The sequence below is a fragment of the Psittacula echo genome (genome assembly GCF_963264785.1).
Source record: "Psittacula echo genome assembly, chromosome: 6".
In the NCBI taxonomy this organism is placed as follows: Eukaryota; Metazoa; Chordata; class Aves; order Psittaciformes; family Psittacidae; genus Psittacula; species Psittacula echo.
The window spans coordinates 61544091-61567099 of NC_137743.1; the positions used below are offsets into that span (position 1 = coordinate 61544091).

Sequence of the window (23009 nt, forward strand, 5' to 3'; positions counted from 1 at the left end):
TTTAAGCTTAATAACTGGTAGTCTGGCTCCCACCCAACTGCATTACGTAGTGCAGTTACTGAAAATGCAGATCTCAACATGCAAATCAGTGCTTTCTGGAAGATGATTGTGTTGGCTCAGCACATCTAGGTGATACAGTTATCTGTGTTCATTTCCATTTGGGTGGAAAAACTCTATTTGCAAGTGCTTTTGGTTTATGGGGTTGTTTGCTTTCTTTGCCCTCTTTGTAATTTTTTCCCCTTTTAAAAAGGGCAATAATTGAATGCATGAGTCAGATTTTTATTGCACCTGACTACAGCTACTTTCAAGTGAAAGACTGCTGTATGGATTATAAGTGATAATGAATGAAATGGAAGTGTATTAATTTCATCTGGCCATTTACTAATGGTGAATATCAATACTTACATTCTGGGTGATGTTACAATAAACTTCTAACTGGAATGAAAACCTCTGTGAAATGATCATCCCAGCATTCCAAGAGTGCATTCATACATGCATTTTTTTATGATATCAAGGCAGCATTCTTAAAGGGGCAGGATAATTTTCTCCATTCACCTGTCCCAGAATTGTGCTATTACAGGACTTAAAAATTATATCTTGTTTTCTGAGAAAGATTCTGAAGTAACTGAGGAAATATGGCACAACAACAGCACTTCTGCTGGACTGTACAAAATGCTACATTGTCTTGGGCTTGTGTGAACCGTTTTTGATTTGTCCACACAGCAGGTTTTTATTTCACTTAATTGATGATTCTGAAGTACTCAGGGTTTTTATTTTTTTAAAATAGCAGTTTTAGATTCCTTTTTTACTCGGCAAATGTTGTCACTTCTAATGAAGCTGCAGAAGTGCTTGGATAAGAAAATCTCCTGTGGCCCAGATTTTGAGTACATGAAATGCCTGAGAGAAGGGTTCTCCTTAATGGTGTGTGACCTATACATCTACTTATTCCCTGAGCTAGTATCAACGAGGAAAAGCCTTGCTCTGCTTATTCCTCTGTCTCAAGGGCTGAAGCTGCTGGATCTGCTTCAGTTAGCAGCTGAAGAAAAGGAAATCCTAGGTGGCCCATAGAGAGCGCAGGTTTCTCAATGTCACCAGTTTCTGCCTTGAATGTAAGCTGTGAGGTAATGAGATACTAGGTAATGATATGCTCAAAAAAAACTGTCCAGAAAGAAATATTGTGAATTTAGCTGCAATGTATTTATAGCCTCTGTGGATAGTAGCAATTTCTAATATTCTGATGTGCTTTGAAAGCAGGGAGATCAGCTTCTCTTGTTTTCTTTGCAGGACTGTGGAAGATGAGCTTGACATATTTCTATTGCTACTATTTTTTACTTTACTTAGATTTTCTTAATTGTTGCAGCTCAAATACATAAATCTGCTGGAATTGAAGAACAAGTGCACGTTAACTGAAAGTAAAAAGTTAGAAAGCCCACATGGGAACTTTGGGTACAGTTCACACTTTCCCTATAGTGACAGGTTATCTAACTGCTCTAGAAAAGTTCTGAAATAGTAGCTTGTTTCTTTCCCTGAAGACCCTAAGGGGATTTTATTTTCTCTAACTGGGTGACACAGGTATGTAGGCCTCTAAAAGCCCCATTCCCAGCAGACAAGGAACTAGATGTATGAAGACAGAAGCTGATTCCTGTCTGGGGATAAGATATTCTAAAAGTTTCTACACAGTTGTTTTGAATTGAGAGGAAACGAGGGCTCATGTGACCCTGGTATCAATTAATTAGGCACAATAGTACTATCTGCAGGAAATACAAGAAGACTTTAATCCTGTTGTCATTACTGTCTCCTCTGTCACACATTTTGTAATGTGGAGTTCCTTCATCTGACTGTGGTTTTAGCTTGTGACAAATGGTATGCCTAAAGAGTCTGTAGCATGCTTCTTCTCTTATTTGTCTCATCAAAAAATCTCACTTTTTACAAAGCAAAAAAAAATCTGTTCTTCTGCAGTAATGTGTTGCTTCCTTAGGTGCCTTTTGCCTCAGGTCAGCTCCTAGAGATAAAGGGACGTGATCTGTCTCCCTTCCCCAGTTGTGGTATATTCAACAATTTAATACTGGCTGTTTGTGGTTCTTTATAAAAGATTTCATCTCAGGTCAGCTGTAAGCTATTTGTTAAAACCAGATACAGTCGCACTCCTTCCACTATAAGTCAGGAAATTGAGACATGTTTATAATAAGGGTTTTGTAGCTTCTGCCCACATTCTGGTGCAAGAGACAATATTGCAATCTAAACTTCACTGTGGGATCTTTAATAGTCACACTAGGGTGTACAGGGGATGATTTGGGTGCTCGCTTGTGGTTTGTGATGTTCAGATGATCCAAGGAAACAGTGATCTGAGCTGCGTTCGCTTACTGAATACAGAAGTACAGTCTGGTAAATCAATTGATTAGATCATATGCAAGAAACTCCTAAATTACTTTCTGAGAAATAAATGTGAATTTATTACTAGGAGAAAGTTGGCAAGGTTTTCAGTGATTCCTAATAGCTGCAGTATTTAAGAGTGCCTGATCTCATTTATGTCGATAAAACTCTGAATGCAAGCATGCTATAAACTGAGTGAAAGGATGGACAAAAATGGTTTTCATATTAGAAACAACCATCTTCACAAAGTGCTGAGAAATAACTTTTCTCCATAAGTTAATTTTTTATGCAAGACTTGCATGTGGACTACATGAAATTCTTAGCACCATTTTCCTAACCTGATTGCAACTGTTCATTTGGGGAGGAGTTGTTCAACAGGCTTTCACACTCTATGAAATTCACTTCTCTCAAGTGTTTCAGTACAAGTCCTGTGTGACCCTGTGTTCCAAAAAGATCCTAGGGCAGACATTGCAAGTAATTAAGCCTTATGCCTCCTAGTGTGAATTCAAAGGATGAAAATCTGGAGGAAAGCATTTATCAAGCTGTTTCCAGAGAGCTTTGAATAAATGAGATCACTGGGAACCACGTTGCCCAAGCAGAAGATGAAGTCACATTTAATAAAAGTTAAGTTTAAGTGATTTCTCTATCTACCAAGTTGCATAAGAAACGTTAAGGGGTTTCAGCAAATGATGGTCAACTACTGCAGTGTGGACCTGCTGAAGTAATGCACTTCAGTAATTAAACTGCTATTTTACAGATTCATTGGATTTCATTGCTGCATTTAAATGTTTATCACGATGACTTGAGAGTCTTATTTATCATCAAAAATGTATTTAAATTTTCATAGTAATTCCATTTACTTTTATCTTCCTCTCCCTAAAGTTCAGAACTCTGTGAATGCCTTTTCTTGTGGTGTTTGCCCTTCACCCCTTCATTTCTTGGTTTGTCAGGAAATTTAGTTTTTGTAACTCTGCAGAAGTGATGCTCTCATGTTTTTATCAACTCTTGAATTTGGGACAGACAGTGGCATTCAGGCTCAAAAGTCTAGGATGGGCATTCAGACTGTTTCAACCCTTTAAGGTTCTGCTCTTGTTTGTGTGTGTACATGTTTCATATGCACACCTGGCAGAGGTGAAAAAAGCAGCAGGAAATCACCTGGCTCCCACACAGTTTCTCCATTATTCACTAGTGGGAGAACTGGGAGCTGTGTGGCTCATGCCAAGAGGACACCACTGGGTTGTGTACCTCAGGCTTTGGTTTTAATGAATGTTTCCTCTTTTAATGTTTCTCTGAAACCATTGGGGCATGTCTGCAAGATGGTGTGCATCTTCAAGAACTCTCAACTATCTTGAACTATCTTTAAGAACTAACTCAAACTTTTCCCAAAGCATTGGACATAATGTGCACAGTGCTGGGCAATGGCTGTGCCTTATGAGGTGAATTGGATAGGAAAAAATAAGAGATCCTGTGGGTCCAAATTACACAAAGGTTTGTACTGCCTAATGGGCTGGGGTTTTTAACCTGCCTCTCCACCTGGTTCTACTCTTCTTTCTCTGCTTGTTTTAAAAAGAGTCTTTAGAAGTGACTGACTGCTTTTCATAGTATTATAGAATGGTTTGGGTTGGAAGGGATCTTGAAGATCCAGGAACACCTTCACTAGGGCAGGTTGCTTAAAGCCCCATCCAACCTGGCCTTGAACGCTGCCAGAGATGGGTCAGCTACAGCTTCTCTGGGCAACCTGCGCCAGTGCCTGTAGCAGTTCTTAGAAAGAATCACTCTAGTCATGCTGAGGAATAGAAGCCCTCATGGAAGGCTTTTCATTGAGGGGAAAGATGTTAAGTGTTGCTGCTTGTCTATTGCTCAGGCACATTTCTGCAACAGGGATGTCATTTAGGTGGCAGAGGGAGTTAGTAGCAAAGCAGGATTAACAAAAAATTTAAATCAACTTTTCAGCAAGAGTCCGTGTTGTAAATTCTGCCAGACAGTTAACCCATACAAATGGGTTGTCTTCGTATTAATCTCTCAGTGCATAGTTTTCCTGTACAATTACTATTGCAGTAAGTTCCCATAGCAAATCACTGGGGAATCTAAGAGAAAGGGGACTGCTGTGACAAACCAAAGTGAGGATAGAGAATACAACAGCTACTCCCTTCTGTTCTGTGAAATCACTCTGCTGTGTTTAAATGGCTGCTGCTAGGATGACTTGTGCCTAAATAGCCATCGTGGCAGAGTGTTAACCACCAGTCTTTGCTCTATCTTGTCCTTTAGAAATAGATGTTCTTGTTACACTGCAGTCATGGGCATTGTTTGTAATGGTAACCTCTTTGTGGCTATATATTGACTGTTGGCTGTTTTGTGGTGAGCCCCAGAAGTGACACTGATTTGAGAATTAGTTAATCTGACTTTCTTTGAACTGAGAATGAGGATGACAAGCTGCAACTCTGTGTTCTTGGGAGTTCTGTTGTTATGGTATGATTTTTATTTTAATAATCAAGTCTTAGCAAAGTCTTAGAATTCTTCATGGTGTAAATCTTGTGTTTAGAAGCCAGAACTCGGCTTGTCTGCTGGCCTAGCATCGTAAGTCAGTTAAGCTTAATAAAAGCATCCTCAGTGTTATCCCTGCATCCCAAAAAATACCCTTTGGAAGCTTAACTGAGATGAGAAATATAGCTGAGATTTGACAGCTGCAGACAGGGCGAACCCAGGGCAGGCTACCCTCTCTGGAAGAGAAGGAGTGGAGCTGGCAGGGGGAAGGCACCTTCCATGGCTGTGTTTGGAATGGATATTTCAGTCCCTCTTGGAAATTCTCTCCTCCTCTGCCCCCCTCCCCCCTTTGATCTGGTACATCCAGAGTGTCTAGTGTTTATTGCTGATAAGTTCAGTATTAGGGATTTGTGTTTCTGCCAGGAGCATGGTCCAGAACGCAGGATGTTTCCTATGGTGGCCAAAACTGACAAATGTGGGAAGAGGGAGGGACATGTGGGGTGTGTGCAGGGGAGGACTTTTTTTTCCTTTCTCTTCTGGATTAACTGGAGGGTGTCTTATTAAAGCAAGAACAGAACTGTGCTTTTAAGTTACCAGCTTAGGAGCATGTGCCTTTCTATTGCTTCTTTATAGAGGAGCTCTTAACTCCACTGAAAAGAGGGAATTTAATCCTTTTAAGGTGTAGAGGAACTGCCAAGGATGGTGAAAATAAATACTAGTATCTCATGCCAGGAAAACTGCAGAGCATGGGTACAAGACCACTTCCTGAACAGTTAAGAATCTGCCTCCATGTGTCCTTGGATTTTTTCCCTTCCCTTCTTTGCTTAGCTGCATGTTGGGTGGTGATGTCTGTCTTCTAAAATGATTGGTGTTACAGGAAGCCTTGCTGCAGAAATTCCAATTGCATCCTCTTTGATTTGTCTTATAACATGTACACATGCCTTCATTTTGTTTGAGGTGTCTCAGTTGACTTTGCATGTGAATGCATTTCATGCACTCTCCAGTTGTCCTTACAAACCACAGTATTATGTATGAACTAAATACAACCCAGACGTAGTTCCCTTCTGCAGTGCTGGGATGCTGACAGGCCTGTGGGAAAAGATTGTATGCAGTGCAGAGGTACAAACAGGGAAGGGGGCTAGACAGGCAGGCTGTTCTGGGGAGCACTGGGTTAGCATTAGGTCGTGCTGGGCCGTGCAGGGGGACTCTCAGCTGAATTTGTTTTAACTTCATATAACATAATTTTAGCTGTCTTCTGTCCACAAAGACAAATGTCAGTTTCTGGGAAAACTGCAGAAAGTGTGAAGTGTTGCTTCCCAGTTTGTGTCTGGGTCATTCTCAGAACATATGGTGGTGCTGTTTCCTTCTCTGATTCCCCCCCCAACCCCTTCAAGGATGTCCCATTTGTGACACTTGTAAAGTTGCAGAATCCTTTACTCTTTCTGAAGTGTTTAAGGCCATAACAGTTTCTTGTTTTCTACAGTTGTTGTGTGAGATGCCTTGATATGTGTGGTATAAATGCTGGACCCCTTCTGACTCCATAATCACCTTGTTATTCTCACTTGCATGTGGAATCAAGCTGATATTCTTCATGCCTTGAAGAATTTACTTGTTAGATTCAGTCTTTCAATGCTTTCATATGTGTACACACAGCAAAGAAACTGTTGCAGGGCAAATGAGTTGCTTGAATCATTGCCTACCTTCCCGTGTGCACATTGGAGCATTGTGTTTTGACAGGTAACACTCAGACAACCTCTGCATGAGGTTTTCCCAATGTTCTTGGATGGTTTCTGAGAGCAGGAACGAAGACAAAAAATCCCGGTCTAACATGATACTTTCATTAGGGAATAGAATTGGGAAGACCAATTCAGAGATTGTAATAAACTTGTATGTGTTTTTCTTTATTGTGAGGAGACAATGTGTTGTGGTTTAAGCCCAGGCCGTATATCAGAACCACGCAGTCCACTTCCCCCCCCACCTTTCTTCCCTCTGCTTCTGGAGGGACAGGGAGGAGAATCAAAAGAATGCAACTCCCACGGGTTGAGATAAGAACAGTTTAATAACTAAGGTATAACACAAATCACTACTGCTACCACTAATAGTAATAATGATAAGGAAATAACAAGGAAGAGAATACAACCGCTCACCAACTGGTACCTCGCCCCCACCCCGCAGTGATCCAGCCCTTCCGGGAACTCTCAGTTCTACATCCCCTGGCATGACGTGCTGTGGTATGGAATACCTCTTTGGCTAGTTTGGGTCAGGTGTCCTGTCCCTGCTTCCTCCCAGCTTCTCCTCCTCCCTGGCAGAGCATGAGACTCAGAAAGTCCTTGGTCAGTCTAAACATCGCTGTTATCAGCTCTGTTCCCAGGCCGAAAGTCAAAAACACAGCGCTGCAACAGCTACTAAGAAGGAGAAAAAATGACTGCTGCTGCTGAACCCAGGACACAATGTCACCATTTGCACCAGCTCAGCTAATATTGTCCACTTAATCCATACCTGTGGAGTCATGTGGTAGGGAATGCAGGAACGAAAATGCTTTTGACATACAACTTGAGTAGTTGCTTGGATATTGCAAGACCATTTTTCCCTAATGTTGCTGCTTCTAGAGAGAGACTGAGCACTCCGAGCTGACCAATTCATGTCTTTGAGAGTTGAAGCATTTAAACAGTCATTGTGAGCATTGTTTTAGGATTTGCCTTTTCTCAAGGCCTTATCTTTGCTGGAGCTAAAATCCAGGTCAAGTACCTGGACCCAGCAGCTACTTAGGAGAGGCATATCAGTGTGCTGGTCTAGTAGGTCTCTAGAATGCTGTTTACAGAAGTTGAAACAACTGAAGATACTCTTCATGAGCAGGCAAGCCATGTTTTACATCTGTTGAGGTTGTAGATGGGGTCTTACTGTTGACAGTTGTGGTCAACATACCACTTACCTGTAATAGATGGAGCAGCTCCTTTGTCAGTCCCAAGTGTGCTTTCTGACAGGCATTTACTGTGGGCTCCCAATCTGTACTTATCATGCTCTCACTTTCATTGCTAGTGCCAGTTGTTTAAGTTGAGCACAACAGAGCATCTTTATCTTCCAGTGGAGTATTCAGCCTAGTTCCTGTCTCTTTTCTTTTTCTCTTTTTTTTTAACTGTTATCAGATTCTGCCTTTTGTACTTCTCCAGGCTCTTCCTTTCAGCTATCCAGATGTTCCCCCAGAGTAACTGTGAATAGCAGTAATTAGGAGGCCTCTGCATTATCAGTGCCCCCTTTATTTGCAAAGTCTGTTATGTGAATGGCTGAACTTGAGGGTAAAGCTTTTAGATCTGGCAGACTGCTTTAGCTTTCCCCCTGTAACTTCTGGCGCTTCTGGATGGGTCACAGTGTGTGAGTGGGGGATTGAAACAGAGGAGCTGTAAAGTCTCATTTCAGTCTTGATGGCCTTGAGATGGCGAAAGTGAGCACACTTTTGCCTAAATAAGTGAGCGATAGATAGGATGGGTGACTGCTATCAGGATGGATTTGATGAGTGACTCAGCCTGTTCTCTAGGTCTCTTGCTGTTAGATAGGAATTAGCAGTATGGTTGTCCTGAAATCTTGTACAGTTTTGAGGGAGCTGGGAAGAACATTCTTGAAAACAAAATCTGACCTACTTCTGCTTCTCCCTACAGCTGCCAAAAGCCTGCTGAACAAGAAGTCAGATGGAGTGAAGGTAAGTTCTTGCTTTCCCATTTCACTATCTCTCCCACCATCTGAACAGAAGGCAGCTGCTTTCTCAGGTGCCCGCCCACTCCCAGGGTGAAACCACAGCCCTGTCTTGTGGCTGGGGTTGTTACGTTCAGTGTATCCTTATGAAGTGTGGGGTGGGATCTTAATGTTCCTTACATGCACCTTATACATCACACAACTCATTACGTGCACTATCATATCAGCAAGATTTCTTTTTCCCCTTTCTCTGACGTATGGAGAACTGGTCAGTGCTGTGGATTAGAAAGACCAAGACTTGTTCAAGTGTAACACATGCCTCTGGCTAGTCTGTTTTGTTCAGTGCAGAATGCTTCTGGGTATCTAAACTGCAGAGAGCAATTGTCAATAACTGATGATACCCAGCAGACCCCATGGAAATGTCTTTGTCATCCCCCTTGGACAGATGCTGAAGGTTGAGCTGGGAAGAGGCATGGGGAAGATGTTCATGTTTGGACAGAATGGAAACTGAGTCTTGTGTTGTTCAGTCCACATTCCTGAGGCCCTGGCAATCTCCTGTTTCCCCACTTCAATTTCACTCTGTGTGTGCGTGATTATCCTTAAGTTCTGGGGGTCAAGTAGGCCATTCCCAAGGCTGTATGTTGTTCCAGACAGTAGCCCTTTACCATCTGGTACTGGAGTTGAGACAGTATGGGGCTAGAGCACTGTCTTCCCCTAACTGTTTCAAAGGATAACTGTCCTCCATGTGGCAAACTAGTGTTTGGTTTATTTGCTTGCATTTCCATTTGAAGTCCAAACCTTTCTCCACAGCTGTTAAGCGAAATAGTTCATCTTTTGGTTTTGTGCTGTGCAAATCTTCATTATCCCGTGACTGCAGGGTTGATATGCACACTGCAGGACGAACATGCTTGTTCTCTCCTGCTCTCTTAGCCCTTTTCCATTTTAATGAGGCTGTGTTTCCAGAGAGCTCACCATACAAACAGGTTTCTGGGAAAAGAGGTGTTTTTCAAAGGAGTTATGTTTATTTTGGGGACCGCTCTAGTAAAACTTGTGTTCTTGCAGTTCTACTGTGTTCTGCCCTAATGACACCCACATCTTTGGATTGTTTTGACCAAAATGCTACATGGAACTGCTGTTCTTGCCTTAGGATGTGCTTACCTTTGAAATGTGCCTCCAAGAGTGAGCCTTTGTGCCCTTGCACATGCCCGCCTCTTATACAGACACGCATTGAACACACGCACACTAATACAGCAAGTGTGTTTGAGTTGTCACATCTATTGATATGGAAAACATCACGGTAAAATCCCGTGGAATAAGAATGGATGATCCCCCTGATGCTGTGAATCCAGACCCAGCATCTACTTGCTTCAGAATCCCAACATGGCAGGGGAGAAGCAACTTTAAAAGCAGCAGATAACACATCCACATAGTTTTTGTCAGCTGTCTAGAAAAAAATGCCTTTCTTCTCAGTATTCTTGATTTACAACAGGCTCCCAGGGAGCCTTCCCAGCTTGGGTCACAATATTCCAGAAACAGACAGATGAGTTACAAGACCTGTATGTTAGAGACTTCCAGCTCCACAGAAAGCTTGTGGTGTTTGATTCATTGAGAACACAGCCTCTTCCTCTGTGAAAAGGGTAAAGCTGGATTTGCTTGTCTAGCTGGTTTGAAATAGTCTTTAACCCTTCACGGCATATGTTGTTCCTGATACATATAATTGAATACTTGTGATAAAGCTGAAGGAAGATTAGAGAGCATAGCATTCTCTGTACATGGTGAATGGGGTTGTCCTCTGGGAACCTCTTCTCTACTTCTGCATGACACTGGAGACCCCCAGTCAAGAGTCAGAATGCAACTGCCTTGCTCTGCTTTATGAACCTGAGTGGTCTCCATGAGGGGCACTCCATGCTTTTAACCTGGGCTGAGGGCCCTCAGGAGAGTTGTTTAAGCATTCCATTTTCCCCAGATGGCATCTCTCTTCAGGTGTAGCTTTTGAAGCCTCATTGCGGCCACTAACGGTCATCTGCCGAGGTGAGCAGCTCCAGAGAGGAGCCTTCAACGCCGGACCTACGGGAAACCCCGAATGCAGGAGCCGCAGTTCTGAGCCACCGAGGGAGCCTCGAGCCCCCACCAGGCCTTGCCCAGGCGCCGCGGCTCTGCTGAGGCGAGCAGGGACTCACAGGGGGCGGAGCCAGGAGGGACGGCCCCGCCCTCAGCGGAGGTGGTGGGAACGCGAGCGAGCAGGGCGGGCAAAGAGCGCGGCACGTCAGTTGGCGGGGCTGGTGGCGTTGGCAGCGCGAGAAGCCAGCGGTCGGAGTGGGAAGCGCTCCCCTCAGCGGCAGGCCCGGTCTGTGAGCTCTGCTCTGGTGCCCCCGCGGTGGCAGGGTAGGCACCAGATAGAGCTGATGAGAGGGGAGGCTGCAGCGCAGAGCTCGGAGTGCAGAGAAGTGCCTGCACCGGTCTCTTGAGGCGAGCGTGCGCAGTGGGCAGGGCTGCGCTCGGTGAGCGCTGGTGCAGGCCCTCCTGCAGCAGGGGCTGAGCTGCGGGACACTGTCAGTAGCTGAAAGATATCAGGGAAACTGAAAGGGAGCTGGACTGATTGCTCCAGGCCCAGACTGTGCAGGGGCCACAAGCGTCCACCATAGCGCAGACAGAAAAGGAGGAGGGTGTTAATGCAGGAGGTTGGGAGGAGTAACAAAAACAAACAAACAAAACCCCACAAAAACAACAACAAAGGAGGAAGAGGACCATTAAAAACGGAATTTCCTCCAAATTCCTCTATCGCCCTTCAGAACTACTTTGCAGTTGTGCAGGGGGCTAACGAGGAAATGCACACCCAACCAGCTGATGCACCAATAAAGAGAATGGCTACTGGTGCCTCTGGGAGAAAGCGGCGGGGTCACAGTAGTAGCACCTGCAATAAATGCTTGGAGTGATGCTAAGCTGTTTCAGCCGCTCCAGCCAGCTTCATTTGGAGCTCGGCCCAGATGCCTCTATACAAATGCCTGTGATATGGGGAACAAACAAGAGGAATTAGAGATGTGTGCACAGCTACAGGGATATGATATTATTGGCATCACAGAAACATGGTGGGATGGCTCGTGTGACTGGAGTGTTGGAATGGAAGATTACAGGGTCTTTAGGAAAGACAGGCCGGCAGACGGAGAGGGGGAGTAGCCATTTACATCTGTCACAGGCTGGAGAGTGAGGAGCTCTGTCTGGGGACAGGTGATCAGTTAACAGAGAGTTTGTGGGTCAGGGAGAAAGGGAGAACAGCAATGGGGGATATTACTGTGGGCATCTCTTACAGACCGCCTGATCAGGAGGACTCTGTAGATGAATCTCTCTATAGACAGATAGGAGCAGCCTCACGCTCGCAGGCCCTTGTCCTCATAGGGGACTTCAACCACCCCGATATCTGTTGGAGGGACGATATGGCCCGGCACAAGCAATCCAGGAGGTTCCTCAATTGTGTGGAAGACAACTTCCTCTTGCGAGTAATAGAGGAGCCAACAAGGAGAGGTGCCATGCTTGACCTCGTGCTCATCAACAGGGAAGGGCTGGTTGGAAATGTGACATTCCAGGGCAGCCTTGGTTGCAGCTATCACGAGAAGGGCGAATTCGAGACCCTCAGGACAGTGAGAAGAGTGTGCAGCAAGCTCACTGCCCTGCACTTCAAGAGAGCAGATATGACCTCTTCAGGAACCTGCTTTAGTAAGGTTCCATGGGATAAAGCCGTGGAGGGCAGGGGGACCCAAGAATGCTGGTTGATCTTCAAGGATCACCTGCTCTAAGCTCAGCAGTGTTACGTGCCAACTAGAAGGAAGTGTGGCAGGAGGGCCAGGAGGCCTCCATGGATGGATAGGATAAGGAGCTGCTGAGGAAACTTGGAGGGGGAAAAACGAACCTTATAAAAGGTGGAAGCAAGGCCAGGCGGCCTGGGAAGAATACAGGGATGTTCTCCGGAAAGCTAAGGACCAGGTCAGGAAAGCTAAGGCCCAGTTAGAATTAAATCTGGTAAGGGATGTGAAAGATAACAGGAAGGGATTCTGTAGGTATGTAGCAAACAAAAGATAGACTCGGGATAATGTTGGCCCTCTCCAGAAGCCAGGGAGAACTGGCTACCCTGGATTTGGAGAAGGCTGAGGTTCTCAATGACTTCCTTGTCTCAGTCTTCACTGGCAAGTACTCTGACCACACTGCAGATGGAAGGCAGATGCAGGGACTGTGAGAATGAAGACCCTAGGCCCACTGTAGGAGAGGATCAGGTTCGAGATCATCTTAAGAACCTGAATGTGCATAAGTCTGTGGGACCTGATGGAATCCATCCGTGTGTCCTGAAGGAGCTGGCAAATGAAGTTGCTAAGCCACTGGCCATCATATTTGAAATATCATGGCAGTCAGGTGAAGTTCCTGACGACTGGAAAAAGGGAAATACAATCCCATTTTCAAGAAGGGGAAAATGGAAGAGCCAGGGAGCTACAGACCAGTCAGTCTCAGCTCTGTGCCTGGCAAACTCTTGGAGCAGATTCTCCTGGAAGGCATGCTAAGGCACACGAAAAACAAGGTGGTTGGTGACAGCCAGCATGGCTTCACTAAGGGCAAATCTGTCTGAGCAATTTGGTGGCCTTTTATAATGGTGCTACAGAACTGAGGGACAGGGGCAAAGCAGTTGACGTCATGTACCTGGACTTGTGCAAAGCGTTCGACAGTGTCCCACACGGCATCCTTGTCTCTGAATTGGAGAGGCATCAATTTGATGGATGGGCCACTCGGTGGATAAAGAATTAGCTGGATGGCTGCACATCTGTGGTCAACAGTTCAGTGTCCATCTGGAGACCATTAATGAGTGGTGTCCCTCAGGGATCACTGTTTGGACCGATCTTGTTCAACATCTTTGTCAGTGACATGGACAGTAGGATTGAGTGCGCCCTCAAAGTTTGCCGATGACACTAAATTATGTAGTTCAGTTGCTAACACTGGAGGGAAGGAATGCCATCCAGAGGGACCTGGGCATGCTTGAGAGGTGGGCCAATGCCAACCGCGTAAAGTTCAACTAAGCCAAGTGCCCAAGGAAGTTGTGAATGCTCCATCCGTGGCAGTGTTCAAGGCCAGGTTGGATGAAGCCTTGGGTGACATGGTTTAGTGTGAGGTGTCCCTGCCCATGGCAGGGGGGTTAGAACTAGATGATCTTAAGGCCATTTCCAACCCTAACTGTTCTATGAGTCTATGATTTCTATAAGTTTAAAACCTAGAACTTAAAAATTTCTTCTTAAAGTTGGTGTTTTGAGTAACTCTTACTCAGTAATGCAGATTTGTAAAAGTACAGGTTGCTTCCCCTCAGTGTTAAGTTTGGACAAGATAGAGAGTAGGTAGTGGTCTGTGTATTTGTTCCTTAACACCTCCGTTGTATGATTTCTGTGGCTATATGCTTGTCTCCTGCCTTGCCTCTACTGTCTACCAGTATGGTGCTGCCTCCCATTAGTCATCCTGTGGAAGCATAGGCTTTTACCACTTGCATTTGCTTATCAGTGCAGTACTGGCACACTTGGCTGCTGTGCAGCAGTCACTGCTATTGTTCACTGTCTGGTAAGTGGCCTCACTAGCCTGCTCTTCATGCATTGCTCCTTATGCAGGGAACTTGTAATTTTAGCCCCACTGATTTTCTCACCCTAGATGGTTCTGACAAACATCTTGTGCCAGTGACTGGTTAAGAGCATCTGGTTTTGCATTACTTGTAGCAAACTATGATTTTCTGCCCACTGCAGTAATGTGGAGCACTGGTACCATGGCTTGAACATGAAATGTATTTTCAGCTTTGTGGTATCCTTTTCACTACTACTTCGATATAAATAATTTTACATCAGATGTAGGTTTAGAACAAGCATTGCATGCTGTATTTTTAACTGTGGTCTGCTGCTGACCACATGCCGTGTGGTTAGGCTGTTTCTCATGCTCCCTCCAGATATGGAGACTCCTAGTTTGTTTTTGTTATAACTTTCCCGTTCTTTTGGCTAGTATTCAGAGCTATGTATGCTAGAACCCTGCATTATTTGACAAATACAGTAGGAATTTCTATTACATAGTATTAGGCAAGTTTGAGTGAGGCATGCATGCATTTCATTTGCATCAGACCATTTTGGAAGTAGGGTGGTGGGAGCTTAAATCAGGAGGGGAGAACATGAAGGAAACATTTTTTTATTCCAATATAGGTGTGCCAACACTGGGGTTATTTTGATAAATTTCCATGTACATGACCCTCTTCTCTAGCAAATTCCTTTCCAAGATCTATTTGAAGCATTCCTAGTTTTCATTTTGCACTGCTGCTTCTATTTCAAGTACTAATTCTGCTAATTGGTAGATATTTCATCAGCTTGGCACTTGAGAACTTTTTCATTATCTTAAATAATGAATGATTTAAACTGCCTTGAATCTTAAATTGACCCTGCTCACCAAAGCTTTGGTAGTGCTGCACTTTCTTCAGTCAGAATTTGGATCCAAGCTGGTGGAGTACCAACAGGGAAGGCCCAGGTTTTATCCCCAAGGAACATGCTTTTCTGCTTTCAAATCCAGAAAGTGAGGCTAGAAGATACTGGGTGATGAATTGCAGAGCCATATAGCATACCGCGTATCTTGTTACCAGCACTGTAGGTCCCAGGTATTTCCTTTGAGATTCTAAACTTATGAGCAACATTTTGCAGCTACCACTTCAAAATTCACTTCTGATAGTTTCATGTCAAATCTGCTTGCTTTCTTGTTCCCCTTTCTGCCTGTAATCTGGACTTGCCATCCACTGCAGGGTGAGGGAGGGCTTAAGGAATGAGCTGCGGCAGGCACCTGTGTGAAGATGAAGGACACTTCATGCTGAATGTCCTTCCTCTGACCTTATCAGGGTCTAGGCTCCCTGAGTTAGCATTACAGACCTACTGTTATTTGTTTTGTCTCTGGGCAGCACTTCCAACAGTGGTGTTCCCTTTTTTTCCCAAAGGGAATTTAATTTCCTACTGGTGGTGAGGATGCATGTGTGTCCAGTTCTAGCAAGGCCTGTCACATCCATCTTTACAATCAGAATTTGTTAATGCACAAAGTGCTATTTTTAGTGAAGTGTGTAGTTGTAAGTATTTAAGAATCAGTTCTTCTCCAAGCTCTTTGTCAGTTTCTTCTTTTTTCTTTTTTTTCTTTTTCTTGTGAGCACCTTAATTTGTGATTAGGGGGTACAAAATTAGATCAATAATGTTCTTCAGGCCCACTGTAACAGTCTATGTAAATAGCAATTTGTGGAAAATGCTATGGGATGCAGGAGATTTTAACAGCATTCACTTGCAATCCTCTGCAAAATCTGTTGATTTTCTACCTTGTCTCTTTGCTGCATGCACATGGTTTTCTTTCCCAGTAAAAGCTGCATAGCATAGCTGAAAGGAGAGCTCAGCTGAAAGAGTGAAAATCCAGATTTTTTGTGTGACAAGGCTATGTTGTAAAACCTGCCTTTCATTTTATGTAACTGCAAAGAGGCACCAAACACCATTTGTTCTGCTGCTTGTAAGGAATATTGTGGTAAGTGTACATTTTATGCCTGGTGGGTATCAGCTTTCATTGCCCTTTGCCCAGTAAAGAGTATGTGGGGAAGGCAGGATGCTGAGAAAGCAGCTTGTGAAAGCGTGCCTTAGAGAAGGCACAGTAGCAAGGTGAACCAACCTAGAAAATCTGCAAGGGTCTGGAAATCTGCGAAGAGTCGAGTAACATCCATGCAGTGACTAACAGGAGTTACTGCTCCTATTTCTGGATCTGAACTTGTTATAATCTTAAAGCCATGCTGTTTCAAGATTGCTATGGTGAAGCTAAATGAGGAGAACCCAAGTTCACCTGAACAGCAGAGTTTTACGCTGAACTGTTCTATGCAAGATGCTTGGGGAATGCTTCAGAGAGATTCAGAGCAGCCCTGCAGAGAAGGACTTGGGGGTGTTGGTTGATGAGAAAATGAACATGAGCCGGCTTCAGTGTGTGCTCACAGCCCAGAAAGCCAACCGTATCCTGGGCTGCATCAAGAGAAGCGTGACCAGCAGGTCGAAGGAGATGATCCTGCCCTTCTACTCTGCCCTTGTGAGACCTCACTTGGAGTATTGTGTGCAGTTCTGGTGTCCTCAACATAAAAAGAACATGGAACTGTTGGAACAAGTCCAGAGGAAGGCCACGAGGATGATCAGGGGACTGGAGCACCTCCCGTATGAAGACAGGCTGAGAAAGCTGGGGCTGTTCAGCCTGGAGAAGAGAAGGCTGCGTGGAGACCTCAGAGCAGCCTTCCAGTATCTGCAGGGGGCCTACAAGGATGCTGGGGAGGGACTCTTCATTAGAGACTGTAGTGACAGGACAAGGGGTAATGGGTTAAAACATAACAGGGGAAGTTTAGATTGGATACAAAGAAGAAATTCTTTACTGTAAGGGTGGTGAGGCACTGGAATGGGTTGCCCAAGGAAGTTGTGAATGCTGCACCCCTGGCAGTGTTCAAGGCCAGGTTGGACAGAGCCTTGGGTGGCATGGTTTAGTGTGAGGTGTCCCTGCCCATGGCAGGGGGGTTGGAACTAGATGATCTTAAGGTCCTTTCCAACCCTAACTATTCTGTGATTCTATGATTCAGATCTCTTTAAATGCTGACATCCTATAACACATTCTACCCACCTTTGATGCATTCATGTTTTTCACTGCATTGTTGTAATGCCTGGAAACTCTAACTGAGATGAAGGATCCAGTGTGCTTAGCGCTGTAGTGATGCCTAAGCAGAAAATCGCTGCTTCTTAGCTTACAATTTAAATAGATAGGCTGACAGAGGGCAAAAGAGAAGATGGATTGATAAAGATGAAATTATTTGCTCAGCATCACACAAAAGGGCAAAAGCAGAAGCAGAAATAGGACCTCAAATCTGCTAGTTCAGGCTGCCTCTCACTGATCTGTTCTGAGTTCAACATTTTTGGGTTGGTTTTTTTCTTTCCTTAAGTACTGAAATGACTGTACTCTCTATAGGAATATGAGCTACAGCAAGCTTAATATTTTAACATAACTATACTGTCAGTGTCAAACAAGGGAAGATAGATACACAAAAAGCTGTTGTAAAAAGATAGTCATGTTACGTGCCCAGAACCATGAATGAGACCTTGCTTGGAATCACTCTACTTTACAGCATCTTCTAGTGTGTATTGTATTTTCTATAGGTGCTCAGAATGATTTACAGTGGCCATTTCTAGTATTGCTGCTGTGCTGGAGGGACAGAGATTCTTCAGGTTGTCTTCTGTCACCTGCTGACTTCTGTTTATTGTCACCTAAAGCAAGAGACTTCCTAAAGTTTCATTGTAGAGTCTGCTCCTCTTTTGAGATGAACACCTGAATTTCACACAAGTACAGAAACAGAACTTAAACGTAGGGATGAATGTTTGTTAGAGAGGAAAATGTTGTCCATACTGCTTTAGGAGAATGTTCTGTCACTCATATGTAAGGAAATCCTTGAAGTGCTCATTTGAGGTACTTTACCATAGGCTATCTGTCTGCCCTTAACATTTTTTTTTGCATTCCCTGGGATGTCTTTGCATTGCCTAGAAAATGTAGCTTTGTTATGGAAGGGAAAGAGAACTTCTGTTTATCTTACTTGTGAAGTTTCAGTCACAAGAACAACAAAGACTTTTGCTCACTTAGCTAGTAACTTTGAGAAGGTGACATAGATGGCTTTGATGCAGCTGTCACAGAGGGGATGGTGAGACTGATCTGATTTTAGTAATTTACTGATGTATGTTTTGACTTTAGTCAAAAGTTCTGATGCTTTAGCATTTACTGCCCGTGCCTCATGGCATTATCCAACCTGTCTCAAGTTGTAATACGATTTTCATGCTCTGGTCTTAACACAGACCTCGCTCCCCACCTTTTTCATACTGCCTAGCTAGCTTTTCTTCTCCCTGTTGTAGTAGGTAGTAGTAATCTCCTTTCTGGGATTTCTGCAATATATCATGCCAAGTTAATAGACTAATGCTGTTTTAAATTTAGATCATACTCTGATTAAGTTATGATCAGCAGAAGGTTCCGTTTCCTCCTTTATCAGTGTTACTTGTGCCTCTAATATAGGAGGGCGATTGCTTTCTGTATGGCTTGGTTGACTCTCATATTGAACCTTTTGCTTGTCTCAATGTTTTCTGCCCTTTTTCTTGTTTCTGTAACTCATTGGAAATCTATATGAACTTCAAAAGAAACTGTCCTTAGTGATGTTTCCCTGCAATATCTGTATAGCCTCTGTTTGTCTGCTGCAGCTTACAGAATACATTAAAAATTGTATTCATGCAGTGGTAGCACATCCTATTTTAGCTCTAGCTTGAGGAAGAGCCTGTGGAAAAGCTAAGTTGTCCTAAAAGAAGATGGGAGGAATCACAAGTTTGTGAACCAGGTAATGGCAAAACCTGTGTTTTGCCTTCATGAAGCGGAAGATTTGTCAGCCAGATGCTGAACAGATCAGTGTTTGGAGCATGTCCATGCTGGAATTAAAGATCAGCTGAGGCAGAAGCTTTGCTAGTGTAAGTCTTCTCATGCAGTGGCTGCATGATTTTGGACTGTATGATGTGATTAGGTATGTGGTTCTGGGTATCAGGTGAACATGGACGCTTCTGCTTTCAAAGACATGCCAGTCTGTATGTGTGCTTGAGCTCTGATGTGAGGTTAGTACAGATGAAGGCAATATTCAAGATGAAAGCTGCAAAGGCTTACTAAGTGTATGAAACAGGGAAACAGGGAGGTACAACTCCATGGCCTGTACCAAGTTCAAGGGCTGCTCCAGAGGTGGGCCATGGTAGTGTGCAGGAGTCGAGAGCTACATAACTGAGCCTGTGCCATTATGGTTTTTGGCTGGGATGTGCTGCCCTACACTACTCTCTGAGCTAGACTCTGTAGTAAGCAGCAGAGAAATAGCCTAGATGGTACCAAAGGGAGAGGGTAGTAGGAAAAGGTATGCCGAGACAGCAGAGGCAGGGGTTGGTATTGTAATGCTGAAAGACCTGCCAGGCTCGGCTTGGGCAGGATGACACTGTGTAGTGAAAAAGCATAGAAATGCATGCTGAGCCTTGTTTACTGAAGAGTGCAGTTTGGTGTGAAGGTATCTTTGAGCATGACTGAAGATACTTTTGCACAAGGGTAGAGTCCAGTAAGGTAGTGTTTGAGCATCACTTTCTGTTTATTCTCCCAGTATCTGTAAGAAAAAGGTGTTTGAGCTGTCGAGTGCCTCTTTGTCTTTCTTGCCTTTCCTCTATGTCTGAGCATGGGTGCACCTTCCCTCTGATCAGCCCCAATTTCTGTGTGAGGGAGCCTTTCTCCTCTTTGTACGATGTTCAGAAGTTTCTTCTTCTTTCTTTAGCCCTTAGGGATGCCCTTCCCATTGTGCCCTCCTCGCTACCCTCTGGTTGTAGTTGCAAACACACCTCTGCTTCCTTCAAATGTGAAAAAATGTTTTTTTCTGCCTACCTCTTCAATGTGTCTGGGGAAGCTGCACAGTTTTCTGAGTTGGGAGAGCACATAAAGGCACCCCCTTGCATCCCACAAGGATGCATATATATTCCTCTCTCTCGTTATAACAGTGTGTGGGGCACCTATGTTCCGACCTTGATGTTTGAGTGGATGGGGGCTTCAACCCTGCCCTCACCTCGGTGTGTAGTCATGTTCTTTAATGGTGACTCTCTCTGCACCTTCTCACGTGTCTGTGCATTTCTGCTGCTGCTTATACCTGCCCCAAGGGGAGCAATATTGGCAGGGGGGCCTTGCTGGCGCACTAATATGTGAATAGTTTCTGTGCTTTTCTTCTCATCTCCTCTCTTCCCTTCTCTTTCCCTCTCTCAATGGTGTGTCCAGAAAAGGAAGTCGAGCTCCAGTGTGCATTTGATGGTGAGCACCTCCCGTAAGCTGCCTGCGATTCGTGCGTCCGCCATTCTCATGCCATGCACGCTCGGCTTGTGCTCATCACCCTACATAGCATGTCTGTGCAGGGGGGTGGTGGCAAGGGGGATCATTGTGCACTGAAAGGTCCATGTCCTCACTTGAAGGGCCCTGTGATTGTCTGACCCCTGGCCAGTCAGACAGTTCCCATTTTGTGCAGAAAATCAACTGCTGGCAATGCAGTCTGACCTTGCCTGCTCCGAGTGTGAAGCAAAAAGGAGCAGTGGTTCTCCCAGGCTCAGCAGAATAGGTGCGTGACTTGCCTGGACATGGGGCTTTGTCATTCTGTCACAGAGGTGCCAAAAAGAGGAGCAGGTGCTTTGCCTGGTGTTGGTGCTGTCATCCTTGATGGGAGCCTTGCAGTATAGAACAAACTGGGAGTTGCTCCAAATGTGGCAGAGACTGATGGGGCTCCACTGTTGAGATGGAATGTGTGAGCACAGCACCGCCAGGCAGCTCAGAGCTGCCGGTCACTTCTTTTTTTAGCATACTTATTGAAAAGGTTTGTCAGAGCCTTTATAATCCAAAACTTCCTTTTGTCCTGATCTTGTTTGTGTATCCCAGCATGACCGAATACCCAGTAACTGCCTCCCCTGTCTTGTTCATTTCCTTTTTTCATCCATACAGATGTTCGATATCCATAGAATTTGTCAGAAAAGCAATCAAACCCACTTTTAACAGAGCAAAGAGAAAATTGGCCAGTGCCATATTGTAAGGAATCATACCCAGCCCATTAGATGATGCCTTTGTTTCTTGACACTGAGATATGAACAGTAAGTAAAGTACAAAAGTTAGTTACTGCATTATCTCCTTTATACAGAAAAAGAACAGAAACTATTTCTCTTCTATTGCAGGTAGAATAGGAATATCACATTACTGAGAAAGCAGAATTTGTTTCTACATTACTATCTGGAAGATATTTCTTCTCTTCCTCCTTCAAGGACAGCTTAAAACTATGTAAATACACACACACACACACACACACACACACACACACACACACACAAGTAATCCCAAAGAACTGCCTGAAAATCTGATGTGAGGCACTATCTTTTTGCCAGCCCTGCCTTTATGAAACTCCAGGGCAGGAGTTCATTGTGCCTTCCTTGCACTTTTCTGCCCACTGCCAGCAGTACTTTAATTCCCTCTCCATGTTTTTTAAAGCAGCTGGGATATGTAAATCACAAAAGTGTCAGCCTCATAAACTATGGGAACAGTGAAGGTGGCTAAATAACCAGAGTTAGCCCATCCATGTGTTGGTACTTATTTTCTTTCAGTTGGCTAGAAATGTGTGTCCCTAGCGATATGATCACTGGTCTGTTTTTTCTCTTGCACCCTCTGTGTTGTTTGTGCCTGTCTGTCTGTCTCTTGTCTAGCTCAGAAAGTGCTGTCAACTGCTGTGCCAAAACTAATCATGTTAACATAGATCTTAAGAAGGGCCTGGCACCTTTTTAGGTGATTTGGCCTCTTTTAACTTGAGCTGTACTGCTGTGAATTACCATGGGTCGTAGCCTACCCAGCAACTGTGATGTTGGTTGGCAGTAAGAGGGGAAGGTGGTGGGGTAAGAGTTGGCTGTGCCATGTGGGGCTCTGGAAAGCATAGGCCAGTCATGCCCAGGGAAGTGCAGTTGGTTATGTTAGGCCACAAGACATGAGTGCGTTTGGAAAGCTAAGTATGTCAGACACCTCCATCTGAGAAAGAACTGTGAAAAATGGTTAGGTGAAGTCTTCTGCCTCTTACTTCCTTGGGACTCTGTCTGGGAGTGAAATGCTATGTGTTTCTGGACTAGTAAACATGATACTTGGTCTTCTTCAGCCCACTGGCTGGGGAAGAGTGTGATGGATGAACTAAGTGTTCAGTGCAGCCTGGCGGGTAGGCTTTGTGCATGGGTTTGCATTTTGTAAGGTGGTGTTCCACACCTAACAAGCTGCTGTCAACTTTTTTCAGAGCAGTGGCTTCCTGGATGTTTGTTGGGTTCTCATTTTATTTATTTAATTTGTTATTACTATTTCTTTCCCATTTGGCCTCAGTTATAAAGCCTTCCAAAAAATTGGAAATATTTTTGTACAGCTTCTTTCATGCTAACTTCATCTTCTCATCCCAGCGGACTAAGAAAAATGGTCTGTGCTTTTCTCACTGGAAGAGTTTTGGAAAATAGATCTCTGCACTAGGATCACTGCTCCTGAAGAAGTATGGGAACCTCAGTGCTGTATAGAAGGGTGGACTCAGGCATTGCCAGAATTTTGGTTGTGTTTATGCCACAAAATAGCTTGAGATTAATTTTTTCATGTTGATCTGCTTCTCTTTGGCTTTTACAGTTGCCTGTTATCTCTTCTGCCATTAGGCTGGAAATACACGCAGGAAGCAAAGCTCTTTGAAGGCCAAAGTCTTAGGGCAATGTGGGGATGTATGGAAAGAGGCATTCAACAGTAATCTGTGAAGTGTTTCTCCTTTCTTAGCTTTGGGGATGAGTGTGTCATATGCTCTTTGGTTTTTTTCTGTG

The 23009-nt window shown here is 44.3% G+C and overlaps 1 protein-coding gene across 6 annotated transcripts in view; it reads left to right on the forward strand.

Annotated features, from left to right (window-relative positions):
• CAMK2G (calcium/calmodulin dependent protein kinase II gamma) overlaps nucleotides 1-23009 on the forward strand; it is a 125106-nt gene that overhangs the window by 84697 nt on the left and 17400 nt on the right. For all 6 annotated transcript variants that reach the window (XM_080621455.1, XM_080621451.1, XM_080621450.1 and 3 more), the window contains exon 13: nucleotides 8514-8554. In XM_080621455.1, the coding sequence (XP_080477581.1) occupies nucleotides 8514-8554 (41 nt within the window). The remainder of the gene's footprint in view (nucleotides 1-8513; nucleotides 8555-23009) is intronic.